General features: G+C 43.8%; 1 protein-coding gene across 1 annotated transcript in view; it reads right to left on the reverse strand.

Moving 5' to 3' along the window:
• Nucleotides 1-2,021: 2,021 nt before the first annotated feature.
• The window catches only part of LOC147902032 (uncharacterized), a 52,668-nt gene continuing 32,642 nt past the window's right edge, over nucleotides 2,022-22,047 (reverse strand). The window contains exons 3-6 of the mRNA XM_087374860.1: nucleotides 12,328-12,524; nucleotides 3,338-3,488; nucleotides 3,058-3,168; nucleotides 2,022-2,477 (exon numbers count right to left, since the gene is read on the reverse strand). Of these exons, the coding sequence (XP_087230986.1) occupies nucleotides 2,289-2,477; nucleotides 3,058-3,168; nucleotides 3,338-3,488; nucleotides 12,328-12,524 (648 nt within the window). The 3' untranslated portion in view covers nucleotides 2,022-2,288. The remainder of the gene's footprint in view (nucleotides 2,478-3,057; nucleotides 3,169-3,337; nucleotides 3,489-12,327; nucleotides 12,525-22,047) is intronic.

Consider the following 22,047-nt stretch of genomic DNA (forward strand, 5'->3'; position numbering starts at 1 on the left):
TACTGCTAGGATTGAGGTCATCAATTTGGGGGGGGGGACGAAGAACAAATTGATGTAATGGGATCTAGAGTCCTAAGGTCTAAGGTTGTGAGTGTGTAAACACATGGTGTGTGTGGTGAATCTAGTCGTGTGGTGTGTGATTGAGAGAATCATGGTTTTGATTGAGAGATTTGTGGATCTAGATGCTCTACTGAGCTCACATATGATATCACTACTAGATGTAACTGAAGCCTATATATTAGAGCAATCTCTCTTGAATAAACTCTATTTTGCTTCACTTGCTCAATCCTTCTTGCAAGTCCAACTGTATATATATGGATTTCCCATGTGTGTGTGTGTGTGTGTGTGTGTGTGTGTGTGTGTGTGTGTGTGTACATACATACACACATACATACATACATATATATATATATAGAAAGAGAGAGAGAGAGAGAGAGAGAGAGAGAGAGATTGTATTCATGTTTATGCTTATATTTGCTTTGGGTGCAAATGCTAGCTTAGTGACTCCAATTCAACGTCTTCTATCTAGGTTTTTAGGTCTTCGATCTTTCAAAGACAATGAACTTTCTTTCCTTTTCATTTGTTCTTCTCTTTCACTAGACTATAGGAGTAGTTGGCTTAGGCTTGTTGATTGTTTCAACATGAAGTGGACTAATTCCCATCTCTACCTATTTATAAGCCTCTTCCTTTAATGGGAAGGGTTTGCTCATGACTTGGTATTTGTCCTTCTCTTCTACTCTTGCATAAGCAAATCTGACTCGATTTTAAAAGTGAAAGGTGCTTCATGTGATCATGGTTGTAAGAAATTGTCATAGCCTTTAGCTACATCGTTCGATGTGATTTGTAGCAGTCTTTCACACTCAACAACTTGATGATTGATGTCAACCTAAAAAGGTCATTTGGATGTCAGTATTTAAAGTTTCTTTGTAGTGTCAAGTTGATTCAAATGATTCTATACATGTTCTTGGCATTGAAGTATTTTTCAATGCTGTCACTGTAACTAATGCAAATAGCTTCTACTAATCAAATTCTTGACATCTTTCACATCAAGGAGATGCTCATCACGACGAGCTAGAGGTTGCAAGAAAAAACTTAAAAGGGATCCAAGGACGGGAAAGCACTTGCAAGGGAGAGCTCACAAGGAGAAGAGAAGAGAGCTCATGAGAAGCTAGAGGGATGAGTGGAGTATCTCATGAGATGACGTGTCACAAGGAAGTGGGCTCTCCGAGGTGGGCTGCGAGGAGATTGTTAAGTGGATGGGGAGGCAAACAGAAAGCATAACCTGAAAAAGATTGAATAACCTTAAAACAAGTCTGTCCCATGATACCCCCCAAGACGTAAAGATTCATCAACAAGAAATGCATTGTGAACACCTCTGATATGATGACTCGTACTCAAGATTGCTCATTTGAGGCTAGGAGCTGGCCTCTCTTGGGCTATTGCCCAAGGTGAGCTTACAAGGAGGTCAACTGTTATTTTTAAGAATCCAAGATATCTGTAAGTCTGCAATAGCACCTCACTTTAGTCAGGAGACAACCCACTCTCTAAAGTCTCCTTCCTATCACTATGAGATACGTGGTGTGTTAAGGGAGAATGGCATAGCCTGAAGGCATAGTAGTGAATCAAGCATTGAATGCAGCACAAGCTCTTTCAAGTCAATGCATTAACCGAATACCAGTTAAACGGTCCAGACAACAAAATCTGCAATCATAATAAGAATTGTATCAAGAAAACGTTTAGTCATGGGCATGGATGAAGTTCAATATGTAAGGCTTGTCATTGCTTCCAGACTTTTTGTCCAAGATAAGCAACATCATTCTGTTATTACTATTATTTGTTGTGAATTCTTCCTAGTTAGTTGGCATGGAAACTCGGGCATCTCACATGAGACGTACTTTCAATGCCTGAACAAAATGGTCACAATCATTAGGAAGCAATGCCCCTCGTTTGGATTCACTTTGGTTTATACAAGTAAAATTATCAACCTTAACATTGATTAAGGAGGTGACACAGAGATTAAGGTGCCAAAAAAGGAGCAAAATGTTTGCCCCTTTTGTTCTATACTGCTGAACCATCCTTCCTCATTTACATTTCCAAAAAAATTAGCATATCAGTAGTTTGTCTCTCTAATACCTCTTAACAAGGGAGTGTGATTCAGCCAACAGCATGTTGAAAATCCAAAGCCTATTTGGCATTGCTGCTCTTTTATGCTTGTATGAACAACACCATGGCCATCAATTTTACAACTTCACTGTGCCTCACTTCCAGGAGGGCAATTATATCATTTGTCACATGTACAGCTTTTCTGGTAGCAAAATTGGTTTTGTCTCAATCTTAACCCGGCATTCAGGACATATGCCTTTCTCTTTGAAAATCAACTTGGCACAGTCTATACACAGCCTTGCATGGCCACATGGACTGAGCACAGCCCGATTACTTTTATCAAGAGCATCCAGGCAAACAGCACATTCTTTAACCTGCTTCAAATAAGCAAAAAAAATGTTACCCATGAGAAGTCCATTTATTGCAACACAGGGTATATACTATCTCAACAAGGCTCTCGTAGCTACAAAGGGCCTTTAAATTAGAAAACGTTGTATCTTAATCAACCAAAATGAAAAACAGGGTATAACATGAAAGACATTAGAGATTTCTAAAAACCGAAGTGGATAACCAGTAAAAATTCCCAAAAAAACAAAACCTTTTCTGTAAAACTATTTTCTTGGCTGGCTACAGTATGCAAAAAGGTAGATCACTTTGTAGAATACCTAGAGTGGTTTTCATTGTCGAATAGGCACATGAAGGCTCATGCTGACTCACTCGAGTTTCTCTTACTTCCTTGGACCACAAAGATTGACTAAACCCACGTCTTTATATTCACTGTTTATGGAAAGAGTATATTCATGTACTGGCTTGCCATTTAGTTTTCTACTCTAAACATCAGCAGAGGTAGTTTTATTGTTGATGTAATTCAAGATATATTAGATGTATTTTGCAAGTTCTGAGCTGCACAAACGCATACGTAGACCATTCCAAAGAACATAATGCTTGCCCGACCTGATCTGTTGATTCTTTAACTTGTTCTTTTCCTTGTACTCCCTGCTTCTTTTGTTCCTCCTCCCACTCTTTCAAAATCCTTTCTTTTTCTTCCTTGGCCTCCTTTAAAAGCTGAAGATAAACAAAAACACTAGATTCAGTCAGTTCACCAATCATATCCCAGTCCCATTGCATCTCCCCAACATCTTTAGAAACTGCAGTAAACAATCGGATCAGAACTTCCTCCCACATAATACCACTTGTATGTTAGGGAGCATGTACTCAAACCAGGGTGACTTACCTGCAGCATTTCTCGGTGTTGCTTCTCCTGTAAGTTGGACTCCTGCTCACGGACTCTTTGATTGAACAGAGCTTCCTTCTCAGCCATCTCTGCAACAAATTTGTTCTTTTTCTCCATTATTTCAAGTTCTCTTTCCAAGGCCTTCTTTGTCCTGTTTCAATTGAGAAGTCAAGAAAACATTGTACTCTCTCTCTCTCTCTCTCTCTCTCTCTCTCTCTCGGCTCGGCCTCCCTCAGCCCATAGCTTCCGCCTGTAGTTCCCGTCCCGCTTCATCCCATAGCTCCTATTGTAGCCCCCGCCTCAGCTTTTAGCTTCCGCCTATAGTTTCCGCCTTAGAGCGTCTCCAAGGAAAGGTCACACCGCCTCAGCCGCGCCCTCAACTCCAAATTGCCGCACAGCAGCAGCCCAGCTCAGGTCAAGGAAACCACATGTAAAAGCCCCCAGAAGGGTCACAGGGCAGACAGACATAACACAGTATCTCAGGGGGGTTTCTTCCCCTCTTTTCTTTTACCATATTGAGTTAGGGCTGACCAATATGGAAAAGAAGCAGCAACCAATCTCTGCTCTTTCCACCCCAGCCATCACCGCCTTTGCCCCAACTCCCTCCCCCTATGCTTTGAATTACCAAAGGCAAAGAAGCAAGCTCATGGGTTAGACCCACACGAACAAAGCTATTAGCTAGAGCACGAGTTCGAAGAGGTTAAGGCTAGACTTGCCTCTTTGGAAATGAATTTTTTCAACACAAAAACAAGGCAAAACAGGAAATATTATAGGAAGTATTGCAGAAACACAATGAAGTAGCACCTGCACCACAGTTGGTGACCAAAGTCCAGGACATGCTTACCCCTCAGTTCAGATCAGTGAAGCATGAAATTACAGCGACAATGGACAATAAAATCAACAAAAGCGACATATATGAAAGAGTACAAGAACAGGAAAAAAGGGCTGCTAATACTCGGAGTCTATATTAGAGTTTGCATCTCCTGTATGATATGGAGAGTGAGGGCTGTATTGTGGGTGTACCCACCGTGTGAGGTGTAGACAGGTAAGGGGGATGAATTAGGGATTGTTTTCTCCCCTAATTCATCCCCCATGGAGGCGCACAAGTCGCGGCCTGTTGCAGGGGGTGCGGGGCAGTTTACACCCTCCCCTGGGCTGCCATGTAGGCACCACCTAGGCACCTGGGTTGGGGGCCCAAACCAGGCCCCCAGCCAGGTCGGGTGACCCAACCTACTGGTTGGGTTCCACACCTACCTGGTCTGCCAGTCCTGACAGACTGGCCTCGGCCAGGTTGGCTGAGGGGGGCCCCTATAAATAGGGTCTTTTCCCCCCTTCTTGTATCACTCCTTCCTTCGAGGTTTTACCCAGCAGTTGAGGGCCTTTTCCTGAATTCCTATGCAGTCTCTCTTTCCATTTCGCAGTTCATTGCATTCTCTCTCTCTCTTGCTGTTCAGTGTCCGCTACACTCTCACATGGTATCAGAGACAAAGGTTGGCTGAAGACCTGAGACATGGAGAGCACTTGGAGCCAGCAAATTGCATGAAGTTTTGGGCTGCCGTTCGGAGCTGTTTGAAGAGGAGTAAGGAGGCGTGGACTGTTCAGGTGTACAGCAGCAAGGGGCAAGTCATTTGAAGGGTGTTTTCAGATCAGAGTGGAGGCATTTCCAGGGCCGGGACAGCGAGGATGTGAAGGTTGAAGGATCCAGGGTTACTTCATTTCTTCCTTGGAGTGGAGATCTGGCAAGGAAAGGAGGGCTACTTTGTGTCACAGATGCAGGAGGTTCTGGCATGTAGGACTGTAAGTCTATCACTTCCCTATGGATCCACTGACCGGTGGATGCATTTCAGTGCTGCAAGGTAGGGAGGCATCCTCTTTCTTGGTGACTTCAATCTCGCACAGGAGACATACAGGTGGGCTAGCTAGAGTTTGCATCTCATTCCCTCATAGTACCGGAACTAGATCTAGTGGTGCTCGAGACAGTGAGACACTCAGTAGATGCAGCACATGTGACAGGATATGGGCCACCTAACACATCACCACTCTTTATTGTAGTATGTTGTTTCCCCCCAGATGCATCATTTTATGTGCATGAGATCACCACAGAAGGGCATAGCCCATATGAGACGATATATGAGGATGCCCCACCTATGTGACATCCCTCTACGATGTCCCAACTCAGACACCACCTGATATGTCTGCTCTCTTGCGGCCTACCACCTACAAGTTATTTACTCCACAAAATATGAGGCTTGCATTACGCCAGCTCCACAACCAGAGAGCCCAGGATCATGAGGGGCTACGGACTGAGCACTTCGCACATGGATAGCAGGTCCTCGCCCCGATCTTAACACAAATGTTAAATCATGCTATGTGCCATGGCTTCCCCACTACTAGCACCATTGTGCCAATACACAAAGGAAGAGATCACATGGATACTGGAAGCTATTGCACTCTCATGATTGGTCACACATTAGCCAAGATCTACGGATCGGTACTACGTAAGAGATCCCATGGATACTGGAAACTATTCCACTCTCATGATTGGTCACACATTAGCCAAGATCTACGGAACGAGAGATCAGCTCCTACACACAGGCACACGAACAAAGAGCACTGGGACAAGCTGGTTTTTGGAGACATCACTACATCCTTGATCATATCTTCAAGCAAGCAGTGATTGAGAAGGCAAGATCGAGATCCTAGAAAGTCTATGTTTGATTCGTAGATTTGTGTTGACACAGTTCCCGATCTCACATGATCAAACAACTACGGGAGATGCAGATTCCAAATGTCATGATCTGGGGGGTGATCAGTCTGTATGAGTCAGTCAGAGGGAGAGTGTGTGTCAGCGCGCCCGCACCCCCGCCCCCCCCCCTTTCCTCCCAGCCCCACAGCTGTCTCGCGACTCACTGCACCACTGTTGGGGCTGTTGAGGAACCTGCACCAAACCTGTCGTAGAACTGTTCCAGGTATCTGCAGGCCCTGCACCACCGGTCATGACTGGGAGGGTGAAGCAATGGCTGAAAGTGATAAAACAGTAAACCGAAAGTTGCCACTGTCACAATTTGCTGAACCCTGTGGGCTGATACCCATGGAAAAGGTTAGGAGATATGTTTACTCCTAAAAGGACCCCTAAAATCATTTTGTCCCCCAATCTCAATTTTGACAGATACTCCAAAGGGCAGATATATGAGGCAGTGGTTAAGTTGCAGAATTAAAATCCCCTGCTAGTCAAAGAGGTCAATTAGTTAAAAAACATCATGAATGAGCTGTCCAAGAAGATGCTTGCAATGGAAAGCAAAATGGAAACGGCATATGCCAAGGTAAGCAACATGGAACAGAAAATGCTAGAGCAAACAGTGCAGGAGGGGACAGATCAGAAGCAAAACCCACAGATGCCAAAACCACAGATATCATCCACGCCATTGACGATTTGGTGAGCAGCAAAATGGATTAAATCGCCTTCACAGTGAGAGAACAAAAGTAGCAGCAGGACAATCCCTCAACCTCTGAGGTTGTGGGGGTAGCAGAGAGAGAGGATGAGGACATGGAAAAAGTCCTCACCCACATTCCAAAACACAATGCACATCCAGTAACAGCATGGCAGGATGCCTTTAGAGTGGGGAGGAAAGGGGACAAGCCAAGACGAATAATTGTTCAACTTCAGGACACCCAATCCCACTGTAAAGGGCTGAACCATAAGCATCACCTCAAGGGGCACTCAATATGGGTAAATGAGGATCTTACAACAAGGATCCATTACTCCCAAAAGCTCAAGGAATTTGAGGTAATCAGAAATGCAAAGGAGGGAAAGAATGCCTACGTAAAGGGGAAGTGAAGCACAAATAGGGACTTAAGACCCTCAGGATCAAATATGGAGTGGGGGAGGATGGACCTTGAACAAGGCCATCAAGTGGAAGAGGAAATAACAGAAACCGACATACTTAACAGCTCTGAAGCTATGGAAGCATAAGGAAATGAAACTCCAGAAATACAGGGTTTCCTGAAAGCATTGATATAACACACCAAAAGACACATAAGAGGGCTGGGATTGGGTGGCATAGCATGCTACATCAGCACGACATGAGGAAAAACAGCCAAGATCGTAAAGAAAGATCCATACAAACAATATGTGTGGCTAAAACATCTGCCTGGCAGCATGTTACTTTGCACCACTGCAATCTCCCATCTACAAACAACAGCCATCTATCACGAGAAAACCCTCTCATGAATTTGGGGGAGTGACATAGGCATGTTTCTAAAGACTATGCAATTATTTTGGCATAGGATTTCAATGCAGGAACGGGCTCAATGCAAGGCATTGTCACAATGGAGGGAAGAGATCCCATATGGATGAAAGAAATGGAAGAGGACAGTGAGGAAGGAGGGCCTGGAAAAGGACGTCAAAAGACACGATAGAAATCACCCATATGAGGAGACAACTTACCCTATGCGGATGATTTGGACTGCAGATATCTAATGTCTATACATGCAAAACCCCTCAAGGGCCAACAACAATTGATTATGTGATCATCAGCCTGGCCACAAGACACACAATGGAACATCTCAAGATTGAGAAGGAGACCCTAGAATCTAACCATTGAGCAATTTCAATAGATCTCAAAGGGGGACGAGCATTTTCTGAGCGAAATCTTCCGAGCGTCCGAGCGAAGAAAAAAAAAAGCTTCAAACTATGCAAAAATATGGCAAAAATAGATCAGAAGAAAACATAGTTTCACTCAGAAATATGCAAAGTATTGTAGCAATGCCTATTTTATACACAAATCTTTACGTGAATCTTTAGGAATGGTGAGAACATTATGGGATGTCTTTTGAAGAACCCACATGTAGAGTAGGCTTCTCTATGAAAATTCCCTTATGATCCTTCTTACAACGTTTACTTAATAAAGGGTAACATTGAAAAACCTCTCTCAACCTATCTTCATGAAAGGGTTTCTTCAAAGAAAACTCATTGAAGCAAGCCATCCAGGTAGTTTCGCCAGCGAAACCCCTTTGAAGTAGGACTTACCTTGGACAACACTTTTAAAAGTGACATAACTTTCACATCCAATGTACAAATATAGTCATTCAGCCACTCAAATTGATCGGAACACCCCATTTGAGCACATCTATGGGGTTATATTTTGGAAAATATTGCATATATAGTATAAAATATTACATGTATTTTATGAGAGTGATATACAAGCCCAAGTTAATACTTATTCATAGTAATTTAACCTTCTTTAGAAACATGTCCACAAATATCTTGTTATTTGTGCTCTAAAAATACTAGAAAGATATTGCCATATGATATAAATGTGTTAATAAATAATTATATATGTATAGTATTATTACATTGAGAATGATTATGAGGGATGTTTTTTAAAGAAATTAGTTTTCAACAGTTTTTTAAGGTAATAACAGGGGTACAAATAAGAAAATTTATATTGTGTAAAAATGAATGAGTGACTAGTCTGTATATTTTTATGATAAAGGGATTTAGTTCTAGTGAAAATAAAAGTGTAAAAACCCTGTTTCCTAAAGAAATACAATTTTTTAAACCTCTTGAAAAACACGCTCGGATAAATCTGCTCATAGGTTTTTGCTTGTAAAATTGACGCATCCGTCTCAAAGGAACAAGGCTCACCATAGAAAAATGTAAAAAATACCGCACACCCCAGGCTGAGAATGGATTACAAAAAGGTCCACATGTACGACAAGGAACTAGAAACAGCAATATCACAATGTCAATCTACAGGAAACAGCCCAAAAAGGTTTTACAAAAAGCAAGGGGAGGAGCATAGGCATGCCCTATAACAACTGGTACAACCAGGAATGCAGAACAGCAAATAAGGTCTGAAAAACAGCAGACAAGCAGGGAAAGAGTGCAAAGCTAGAGCATACAGACAAGTGGTAAGAAGCAAGAAAAGACGTTTTCTCCATAGCAAACAACTTGAAAGATTTAAGGAGATTAAAAAGAACCCCAGAAAGTTTTGTCAGAAGCTACATGGCAGCAAACATCAGGAGGGGAAAACATTATGGAAGGCATGATAAGGTTTGTCAAGAACCTCTATGAAAGAGATAGGGAAGAGAGGATCACCCATGATTCCTCTACAAAAGCAGCAAATAACACCAATAACAGAAGAAGATGTGGGGAGCGGTCTGAAGAAGTTAACAAACACGAAGGCCCCGAACGCACAAGGGTTAGTGGCTAAAATGTTGACATGGGGAGGAGAGAAGACAAAGGGAATGCTCACCAAGCTAATGAATAAGGCTTTAAAGGAGGGATTCCCCTCACAATGGCAGCTTAACAGGATAGTGCCGATCCACAAGGGAGGGAACAACAAGGTAGCAAACAACTATAGAACAATCATGGTGAACAATCATGGTGAGCAGTCTAATGGCCAAGCTGTATGGCATTATCATTGAGCAAAAAATCAGCATATCTGCGGACGCACAAGGAATTAGAGCACATCCCAAGCAGGGTTCCATCCCAAGCACTCGACAGTGGATCATTTGGCCATAAGAGCAGCAACGGATGGAGCCAAGAATAAGAAAGGGGCTGTCTACTGCTAAAAGCTATGGGAAAGACTAGAAAGGATCCACATTTGTTAAGAACTCAAAGAAGCCACATACCAACTATACAAGAGGGAGTTGGCCAAGCTCGTGCAACCACTAGTAGATGGATCATGCTCTGGAAGACTTGATGAGAATACACAGCAGAGAAGGAATATGGATGCAGGGTATGCCCTACTATTGCTAATCTACGCGGATCTTCTTTGCAAAGGACAAGAGGGACATGCGAGTACACTTGGATGCACCGGGTTAATTTTGTAGACACCTAGGCATGCAAGTCAACATAGCCTAGACAAAAGTAATGGTAATCGAGACTCAAAATAAACAAATGGACATCACATTCAGAGAGGAGCCTTTGCACACAGTCACCATGTGCAAATACCTAGCACTGGAATTTGAAGAAGATTACATGCGGAAAGCATGCATGGAAAGGAGAAATTTGGGAGGTTTGAAAGATCTATACAGCTTCCAAAATAAGCGCCAGATGGCACACTTATGGAACTGGGAAATGAGAAAGTTTATGGCACACTTATGGAACTGGGAAATGAGAAAGTTTCTATATATCATGCTTCTGCAAACAGTGATCCTCGATGAATGCCCAGCTTGGGCACCTGAGCTCTCTAGAGCTTATTGTAGAAGAATAGAAACATTACATAAACGCTTTCTCATAGGAGAACTTGAGGTCAGGTACAAACACCCTACCCCCTCGAAGGGGAAGCATTATGCCAATACATGGTCTATCTCAACAAGCTTGAGAAGATGGATGCAAGTAGGATCCGACATAAAGAAATGGAGGCTACAAAGACCATTAGAAGGCACAGAGAATGAAGGCAAGGATGGAGTTACGGGGAATAGAGGCTGTAGATATACTAGAAGATAGGGGTGAAATCAGAAATTTAGTAACGCGGAAAGAAACTATGGCAAGACCTAGTACAAACACCCCACCCCATCCTACCAGCTGAGACTCGTATGATCATCACCTCTCAAAGGGGACGCAATATGCCAATACATGGTCTATCTCAACAAGCTTGAGAAGATGAATCCAAGCAAGATCCCACATAAAGAAATGGAGGCTACAAAGACCACTAGAAGGCACAGAGAAGGAAGGCAAGGATGGAGTTATGGGGTATAGAGGCTGCAAATATACTAGAAGATATAGGTGAAATCAAGAATTTAGTAACACGGAAAGTGCTAGTCATCCAAGGTTGTGTGGATACTATGACTGTGACTATGCAGGAGATCATGAGACCAAGAGATCCACATAGGGATATGCATTTTTTCCCGAGTCAAGGTGCTATATTATGGTTGTCAAACAAGCAACCAAGTGTTTCTTTGTCTTCAACTGAAGAAAAATATCGGGCACCCACAACACCTGCATGTGAGGCTATATGGCTCAAAAGACTATTGTCAGAAACATATTACTTTGATGAATCAAAGCCAACAACAATATATTATTATAATCAATCGGCTCAAGCATTGGCCCGATATCCTATATATCACTCCAGGACAAAGTGCATTGATGTTAGAGAGCACTTCATTAGAGAAAGAGTGTTACTTGGTGACATCACACTATAGCATTGTGATAGCACAGAGAATGTTGTAGATATCTTACCGAACCACTTGGCAAAGAGATTTTCAAGAAGCATCACGACAAGCTCTTTGTTTGATGCAGAGGAAGAACATTCCTATTAAAGGGATGTGATGGAATGTAATGCTTAGTCCTTTGATTCCCAGAATCATCATCTTGAGGGAAGGTGTTGAGGAACCATCTCAACATTATGTGTTCGATATGCGTGTAGCACTAATCCAATAGAGTACTATAGAGTACTGGCTCAGCTAACATGTGTGCTAGCCTGAGGACTTTGTTGTGGTGTTCCAAGACTTTCTAAAGGTCGATCCCCAGCTTTTGGTGCGGTGTTCCAAGACTTTCTCTAGGTAGCTCCCAAGCTTTTGGGTGGTCGTTCCAACACGGTTTGTGACTAAATTTTATTTGATGTATGCATAGGCTCGACATTTTATGAGCACTTGCTGCTCAATTTCTACAGTTTGCAGATTTTTGCATCTCTTGGGATCTTGCTGACCGGTTCTAATTTTGCAGATTAAATGACTTTTGAACATTGATATATCCTCTCTGAGGTATTTTTGCTTTTCGATATCTGTCCATTCAATTAATTTCCTCTTTGTAAAACTGCAGTTTCGTCCCCAGGTCTTGCCATAGCAAGCTTTGTAAATATTTCTTTCATTGGATGTAAAAGACCACCATTAGTTAATAGGAGCCAGTAGTCCCATCAATCCTCTCTCTCTCTCATGTGTGTATATCCAACAGAAATAGGAGCATCATATGCACAAACCAATGTGAAAATAGAAGAAATGCAAGACTTTAGAACATAACACAAGGGTTTGATAGGACTCACTCTTTTTCTTTAAGGTCCTCTGTTAGGGTTTGAAATTGTTTTTGTAAGCTCTCTATTTCTTTTTTGCGATTTGCTCGCTCCTCCTCCAATCGTCCCTCATTTAGTTCTAGCTCCTCTCTTAGTCTTTTCACCCTTGCAGTGCTTTTTGCCTCAAAAATCATCATCTCATTTCGAAATGTATCATCCAAATTGCGTAGCTGCATAAATGTTTAGGACAAGAAGAAGCATCAACTAAAACGCCTATATATAATGAATTTGCAACATGAAACCATCATGAAAAAGTTATCAAAGTTTCTTTTCAGCATATAAATATGAACTTCAGGTAATGGTTGTCATTTCTTGGTGCTGGGAGATAGCTCTCCCTTAGTAAACATACCAAACCCAGTAAGCTAGAGACAAGGAGTTTTCATGACAAGGAAATAAATAAATCCACAATGAAGTAAGAAAGAAGCAAGTACTGAAAATAAAAGTAAGCAATTATAAATAATGCAATATCTTACCCAAAACATATTCCTTGCTACAAGGATCCCATTTATTGCATAAAATCATTGACAGACCTGAGCTTAAGGAATAGTGTAACCGGCCTTTGATTGACAAAGGGCAGTATATCTTACTCTACTTTCTCATAACACCAAAATACAACCACCATGTTCCATTGCCATTGCCATTGCCCAAACACAATACTTAGAGCATACAATTCCACAGCATAGCATCACTGAATCACAAAAACAAGGGAGGCTAGAATGCCCCTACTCAATAAGCATGCATAGTGACACCTGTTGGCCCCGACACTTGGCGCCCCTTGTAGTATTTATTTATTCACTGATTACTTCAATTACAAGGGACTCCCTTCCTGAACTCACCCGCACGTGCAACCCAGTACAATGCCAACCCCTGGCATTGCAAGTGACCAACTCCCAGTGCTATCCTCTTGGTTCCCTTCAGTAGCCAAGCATATCACAAGCGGAATAACCCAACATCATACCAAGCAATGCATCCACACAAATCAAAGCCATCACTGAGTCCAAGGCTTGCCACTGCTTCCCCACAAAGAGAGTATCACAACCAATGCCCCAATCCTCTTCCAGGCCAATGGCAAGGCATCCAACCTTCCAAAACTGAGCAAGAGTAGCAATTGCACAAAGCAGAAGAAGAAGAAGACAAGAATTCGGCCAGCAAATGGAGCCTGTTTCAGCTCAAAACAGCCTCAAAGGATGGTCAACCAACAGATAGCAGACTCTGGCAGGAGGAAGCTGTCCTTGATTGCCTTCCAACACCAGAAAAGGTCACAAGAGAAGTCGTCCAGCAATCAGCAAGAATTAGTCCACCAAAGTAAGGATTCCACCTTAGAGCAACCTCAGAATTCAATGCGCATAGCACCAGATAGGAGCCAGGAGATAGGTGATCAGGAATATGGCCTCAAACAATGAAAAGGAAGCGAGAAAAGCTTCAGAAAAGGCCCAGAATAGAGACGCCCAGGCCCAGGGAGAGTGCTAGCAGCTAAAAACACCAACAGGAGAAGATCTGTTGCAGAGAAATCTTCAAAACCGTCTTGAGCCAGCAAAGGGAGACCTGCAAAAATCCGCCACTCTCTCCAAAAGACTCCCCTGGTAGGGATGAAGACCTAGAACAGCAAGGTAGGATAGCGTAGGGCTCCAGGATCTTCGAAGTGCTTCCAAATGGGACACACAGGCACCACAAGTCAAGCATAGAGCCCAAGCATGCACACACTCAGGACACATGGCAAATTGGACGTGGGAATTTAATGCCCCTAGGGGGTCACTTTTTAAGTCATGACCCTAGTGTTTAGAACCAGTGACCCTAGTAAATAGGACCTCTAGTGGGTCACTTTTTAAAACATGACCCTAGTAAACAAAACCAATGACCCTAATGAATAGGACCAAGCTAATAGCACTAGGAGTTGCACTTGTTGCACATTTAATCATAGGTACCCTTTGGACATTAATTAATGCCCCTAGCCTGGCACCCCTAGGCAAATTCAGTGGCGGTTAGTTTAATCACTTCGCCATCACGTCCCCGTGACATACCCCCCTCTTGAAACAGCAAACTATCCTATTTCCTGTCCCAAAATTACAGCAAATATAAAAGGGTATCACAATAGGCATAAACAGCCCATAATCCATAGTACAACATCACATGAAGTACAAAATACAATGCACATACAGCAGGTCTACAGATCCATCCATGTGGTAGTGTATCAACTGTCTGGAGTGTCATGACCAGTCATCATAGAAGTCTCACAGCAGAAACACTATCAGCATCAGTGCCTCGGGTGGAGCCGCAGTGTCACCAAGCGACCTCTAGATATCCTGTGAGCCTATCTGCACTGTGGGAGCGGAGGTGCTACCCCCCCCCCCCCCCTTGAGCATCCGGTAATGCTCCAATCTTGTGCTCTGCTGAACCGGAATGAGCCACTACCACAGTAGGCTAAGGACCAAATGCCTCAAGGTAGAGCTGCAAAAGCTATGGTGAATCTGCCAATTCATTCTCCTCCAACCTGATCACATCGTTTGCAGGATAATTCTTGCACTTCACTCGATAGCGTCAAACTCTACCGTTAACCTTCCGATTAATATGTGTACAATCTACTCAGGAATCAAGACATCATCTTGCTCATCAACTTCAGGTTGCTCTTCAACTAGCATATCTTGTGGCACTTCTCCATGAAAAGGCTTCAACAAGCTAACATGGAAAGCATTGTGGATGGTCCACTTCTCAGGTAGCTTCAGCCTGTAAGCTACCTCACTGATCTTCTCAAGAACTTGAAAGTACCCAGTCACCTTCCTTGAAGACCAAGTTCCTACGATGCTTATCTACAGCTCTTTTCTGCTTGTCATAGCTGCTTTCCGCAAGTCTTTCACATATTGATCAGCCACAAATATCTTCTCTTTTGTATGCAAAATAGGAGGAACCGTTTTCCCACCTTCCGCTATTTCAAACGGTGCCTTACCAGTGGAAGAATGCACTGTGTTGTTGTATGCATACTCAATCAGCCGCAAATATTGCTGCCATGTTGCTTTGTGCTCAAACACATAACAACGCAGCAAATCCAACGCTGTAGAATTTGCCACTTCTGACTAGCCATCAGATTGTGGATGATATGAAGATGAAAACAGCAATGAGGTACCCATGTTATCAAACAAACCTCTCCAAAATATACTGTTCATCCGTAAATCTCCGAGAAACTCATACTTAGAGTAGTTTCCAACTTCTCAAATACAAGTGTCCAGAAGTTACTTGTAAACTTTGAGTCCCTGTCACTAACTATGTCAGATGGCAAACCATACAGCTTGAACAAGTGGTCCACAAACTCGTGAGCCAACTGAACAGCTGAAATAGTTGTTCTTGTAGGTAAGAATCTAGCCATTTTTGTCAAACGGTCGACTATGACCCAAATAGAGTCATGACCCTTGCGCGTTCGAGGTAAACTAGTAATAAAATCCATGGAAATACTTTCCCATTTATTACCTGGAATCTGTAATGGCTGTAATAAGCCCGCGCTTCTAAGGCGTTCAGCCTTAGTAACCTGACAAACCCGGCAACCTACTACATAGTTCTCAATAAATGCACGCATCTTAGGCCAATAAAAGGTATGCTTCACAAGAGACAGAGTCCTATGTATACCTGGATGTCCCGCACTAGGAGCATCATGACACTCCGAGAGAATCTTGGATTTAAGGTCCAAAACATCAGGCACACAAATCTTTTCATTTCGGAACAGGAAGTCGTTCCTAATCATCCACTGACCTCCCGCCGCCTGTATCCTAGGTGGCACAATCCCTGAGTCCTGGTCAACCATGGAGCTCCCATCCTGGACTCTCTGCCAATAAGAACTGAAATGACTATCAGTTGCGTATAGCCCTCTCAAGGATTGAAATAGGTCTGAGGATATTTCCGTAAATGACAAAGCATTTACAAACTTAACTCGACTTAAGGCATCCGCCACACTATTCAACGAACCCTTACGATAACGTATTTCGAAATCAAAATCCTGCATTAGCTCTACCCATCTAGCTTTCCTTCCTCTCAAGTCTGATCCATCACACACATACTTAATTGACTGGTGATCAGTCAATACAAGGAACTTTGAACCATACAAGTAGTGTCTCCAAACCTTGAGAGCATATACTACCGCATAAAGTTCCTTCTCGAGTGTGGGCCAACGATACTGAGTGTCGTCTAGCTTCTTACTCTCAAAAGCTACAGGTCTGCCCTCTTGGAATAGAGCTGCCCCAATCGCATAATCACTCGCATCGGCCTCTAAAACATAAGGCCGGGTAGGATCGGGTAATGCAAGAACGGGTGCTTCCTTGATAGATAACTTCAAGGTTTCAAAAGCCTTGTTCATTGCATCATTGCAAGGGATCGGCTCAGTAGACCTGCGTCCACGACCTTTCAATATGTTGGTCAAAGGTACCGTGATATGTGAATAATCACGTACTGACTTCCGAAGAAATACCGTAAATCCTAGGAAAGAACGAAGTTGTTTCACAGTCTGAGGGATAGGCCATTCTAAAACCTTCTGGATACGATCCAGATCAATGCTAATACCTTCAGAAGAAATCTTGTGTCCTAAGTAAATGATCTCCTTCATAAAGAAGTCACATTTACTCATCTTGGCATAAAGTTTATGCTGTCTTAGAACAAGCAAGACAACCCGGAGGTGTCCTATATGATCCTCAAGCGTTTTACTATATACCAAGATATCATCTAAGAACACTACAACAAATTTGCCCAGAAAATCCCTGAACAAATCGTTCATCATCTGCTGAAAAGTAGCAGGAGCATTGGTCAAACCAAAAGGTAATACGAGGAACTCGTAATGACCATACCTAGTCCGGAATGCGGTCCTATCTATGTGTTTAGCATAGATACGGATTTGGTGATAACCCGTACGCAAATCAATCTTAGTGAAATACTTCGCTCCGGCCAAACGGTCTATCAAATCATCAGAACGAGGTAAAGGATAGCGGTTCTTAATTGTAACTTTATTTAGTCGTTTATAATCTATACACATTCTCCAGGAAGAATCCTTCTTCTTTCTTAAGAGGACAGGTGCACCCCAAGGAGATTTACTTGGGCGTATATAGCCCATATTCAGGTAATCCTGAAGCTGGATAGCTAACTCATCCTCCTCTACCTGGCTCATCCTATAAGGTGGCACACTGATAGGTTGAGCCCCTGGGACTAAGTCTATGCGATGATCTACTGCCCGTTCTGGAGGTAAACCTTCCGGCAGTTGAGCTGGGAATACGTCCTTAAAATTATCTAACAACGTTCTCAATTCTCGGTGTTCAAACACACTTAATTCATTCTTGTTAATTACGGAAACAACAAATGAAGAAAGTGGAATCAAAACACACTGATAGACATCATAATGAGTAGTGTTCAATATATTCCGAAGCTGCATCGCAGATACAATAGGCCCCTGAGAAGGGGAAATCTTATCACACTGAATACAAAATTGGGTGTCCTTGTCTACAAAAGAAAGCGTATGCTCCGTCCATCCGATCTGAATATTGTGGGTTTTAAACCACTCTATCCCGATCAGCAAGTCTACATGCTCTAGATGCATAACATAACATGTGAGAGCTCCCATGTAGGCCTGAATCCGGATGGGAAGCGCTTCAACCTTGCGATCCCAAAACTGCTTCCCAGCTGGAAGCTGCACCTCGTAGGTGTGGTCGCTAGGTACTGTGGACAGCCCCATCTTCTGCACAAATTTGTAATTAACAAAATTATGAGAGCTGCCCGGATCAAAGAGAATGTGAACCTGTTGGTTCCTAACTTCTCCATAAACTCGGAAAAGATCATGGGAACCAAACAACGAAGTATTAAAGGTACAATTACAAGAAAGGGGGCAGGAAATGACATTTACTGAAATACCTGTCATCGTAACCTGGTTGGCTCCCTTGGCTGCGGTACGTGGACCTGCCTGGAGCTTTGGTCCTAGCACCAATTTTTGGTTCTTCCGCTTAGGACACTCATTCTTTGTGTGGCCCCGCTCCTCGCAATAAAAACATCGGCCTTCTTTCTTGAGCCCGAGAGTGCGAAGGAAACGGGCCTTACTATTCTTCGCAGGAGTTAAGCTTTTCCTGGAGGCGTTGTCCGTAGACTTCGTCTCCCCAATACCAGTTGCATGCTGAAAGAACTTGCGTTTGTTCTTTCCGCTGGTCTCGGTAACTGTGGTTGCCTTGGTACCGGCCATGGTATCATCATATATGCGCGCATATGTCATGGCCTCCTGCAATGTTGTGCACTTGTTATTCTTAATCTGTAACTTATAGGAGTCTGGCAAACCATCCACGGAAAAACCTAACAAGGTTACAGGATCCATTTTAGTGGCCCTGGTTTACAGATCCCTAAATCTTTGAAGATAAACTTCAAAAGTTAAATTTAATTTTGACATATCGAGGGGCTTGAGCTTGCCGACGATATCGTAGTCATCTTCCTTCTTCAGGAACTCCTTCCTGAAGATGCCCTCAAAATCTGTCCAAGTATCAGGCTTAGGCTGGAGTTCTTTCCACCAAAGCAAGGCTTTACCTGACATAAACCCTGCTGCCAACTGAATCTTTTTCTCATCTGGATAGGGGTGAAATTGGAAGTGTACTTGCCACTTGTGCAACCAAGTGTCAACTACCTCCTTTATTCTTGATTTTTGGTCACCTGAAAAAGGATCCGGAGTGATATTTGGGCCTAGCACGGAAGCCATGGCATCCACATGCGTGAGTGCCTGAACCGTACTAGCCAGAAGAGTCAAAGTTGCTTGTATCCCCTGGAGTTGCTGTGTCAACCCCGATTGATTAGCGTTGACCTGCTCAAATTTACCATCAAGAGCAATCGTAAACTCACTGAAGGCTTTCTTAGTTATCAGGTCGTCATAGAGACCCTGATCATCCTCTCCCACTGGAGTGTAATCTAAGTCCTGCTCTCCCATAGTAAACTCGGGATTTGGAGCATCAGACATGGCTGAAATCTGATTTGATTACAAACGGAGAGAAATAACTGACTGAAACGAAGCACAGAGGAAGATGGAATAGAAGAAAACCGTCCCGAATGAAGCTGACGGAAGGAGATGCTGAAATCTGGCAATTCGGAAGACCACGAGTCCTGGAGCCTCCCCGAACCCGCTAACCGGATGCGCAGGCTACAGTAGAAGCTGTGCGGACTGCTGACGTGGCCTGTACGGCTACTGACGTAGGCCGTACGGTGGCTGCAGGTGCTGGCGCAGCCTCTGTTCGGAGTAGCAGCAGGTATAGGAGCAGGCGGAACAGTCCGTACAGGCTGTACGGCTGTCGCTGGAGCTGTACGGACTGGTACGGAAGCGGCGGGAGCTGTGCAGGGCTGACGCAGGCAAGGACTGATGCAGGGGAGCTGATCGAAACAGGGCGCAGGCTGTAGGACGAGGCTGGCTGGGCACGAAACTCGAGGTGAGAGGCTGCTTGTGGGTAGCCTAGCACCCAGCCCCCACCTATATAGGGTGCAGGGCTGCCTTATTTGGAAGCTAGGCTTCCAAAAAAGGCTGAGCCCCTCCAGCTTTGGAGGGGTGCTTTTTTGAAAAAAGCACCTGAGCCCCTCCAACTTTGGAGAGGTGCTTTTTTTCGAAAAAAGCACCTTTCTCCAGCGCAGGCTGCACGCACCCCTAGGCGTAGACTGTTCGCAGCCTGTTGCGCAGGCTGTGGACAGCCCTTTGCGCTGGCTGTGGACAGCCTATTACACAGGCTGTCCCGCCCCTACAGCCTCATCTACTGCGCCCCTTCCTAGGCTCCGCATCCCTTCGTCCTTTGCTGTCTATTTCCTGCGCTTCTCTCCTTCTTTTCTGCTCTCCTTCTCCTCCCTCTAAACTTCTCGCCGTAGCCTTCAGAAATTTCGATTCTATCTCACTCCTCTTCTTCTTCCTTTTCCAGATATTTCTTCACCCCTTCTACCCCAGGTAGTGAGCAAAAACGCAGCAGGAAATCTCGAATTTTAGGGCATACCTGGAAGAGAAATCCGTCAAATTTCTCGCATCAGAAGTTCCTACCTCAGGAGTTGGCTCTGATACCAACTGACACATCCCAGCACTCCTGAAACCCCTGATCTGCAAAATAACCACACACAACATCAGAACTGAGCAGGCTGCTCACCACCCAACCGTGACATCTACGGGATGTGATCCCGAATCAGAAGATGTCCCCTCCAAGCCACGAGCTGAGCTACTGGCACGAACTCCCAATCAGATCCAAACCAGCCTGGTGTCCCATACCACCAGGTGGCGCTGTGAAGCCCTGGATCTGCCACTGGGCCTTGGGCTACGCTAAGATGCAGGCGCGCGTCCGCGACACAATCCAGGATCAGACCTAGCACCTGGGAACGAGACTTGCTCCCAACTGCACACTGAGAACTGAACCCCCTGGGCCTCTTTTATAATCTCGGGCCCCGGCGCCAAAAATAGCGAAGACCTATAAATAGTTCGTACCCTTGCCACTCAACCCGAGAATCAAGCCTGCCTAGCTCTAAGCCTCCCCAGGCTAACCTGAGCTAGTTCTGTGTACCTAGTACACGTCAGATACCAATCCGTGCACATGACAATACTGCACCTTCTGACAAATGATACATGTCCTGACATAAGCCTCAACATCCTTCCGTAGAGAAGGCCAATAGAAATAGTGCTCCACTGCTTTGATTGTAGCCTCAATACCCCTATGACCTGCATATGGTGGGGCATGACTTTCACTAATCACCTTATGCCTCAATGGCTGCGTCACACACAGCTTACCATGCATCATCATGAATCCCTCCTTGAGAGTATAATGATCATGCGGATTGCCCTCCATAAGCTGATCATAAATACGTGCAAAAGCATCATCTGTAGCATACTGCTCCTTCATGGCATCTAGCTCATTGTGATAAGCAATAGTAACTGCAGATACTTGTGGTTTCTTGGACATAGCTTCCGTACGTGGCCTTCTAGAAAGTGCAATAGCCACTACATTCTTCTTTCCAGCCACATGAACAATCTGAAAATGAAAAATGGAAAGGAAGTTTGCCCATCTCATGTGCTACTCTAACAACTTTCTCTGAGTGAGAAAGTACCGCAGCGATTGGTGAGGAGTTTGCACATAAAAATCAGCACCTAATAGATAGTGCTTCCACACAGTAAGAGCATGTAATACAGCTACCAATTCTTGCTCATACACATTCATGTTGTGTTCAGCAGAGCAGCCTGCTCTCATATGCAACCACTCTGCCTTCCAACACTGTTGCCACTTGCATCGCATTGAAGAATAAAAGGCTTTCGCAAGTCTGGCAAAATGATAACAGGATCAGAGCATAATTTTTCCTTCAGCTCATTGAAGGCTGCAATTTCTTTCTTCCCCCAACGGAAAGGCACTGCCTTCTTCTGTAAAGCATGTAAAGGTGAACATATCTCAACAAAATGGCGTATGAACTACCTGTAATATGAACACAAGCCAAGAAAGCTACGGACTTCATGTAGGTTCTTCAATGGAGGCCAATTCTCCATTGCCTCTATCTTGGCAGGGTCCATCCTTACTCCATCCCTTGAGATGATATGTCCCAAGAAATGGATCTCTGGCATGAAGAACTCACTCTTTTTAGTGTTGACCAACAGCTTGTGTCTCCTGAGCTCTGCAAATACAACTGCCAAATGTTGCCTATGCTCCTCTTCATCTTTCGAGTGCACAATAATATCATCAA

The sequence above is a fragment of the Dipteris shenzhenensis genome, chromosome 5, assembly GCF_047967505.1.
Source record: "Dipteris shenzhenensis isolate YYH24624 ecotype China chromosome 5, Dip_SZ_1.0, whole genome shotgun sequence".
NCBI classification, from domain to species: domain Eukaryota; kingdom Viridiplantae; phylum Streptophyta; class Polypodiopsida; order Gleicheniales; family Dipteridaceae; genus Dipteris; species Dipteris shenzhenensis.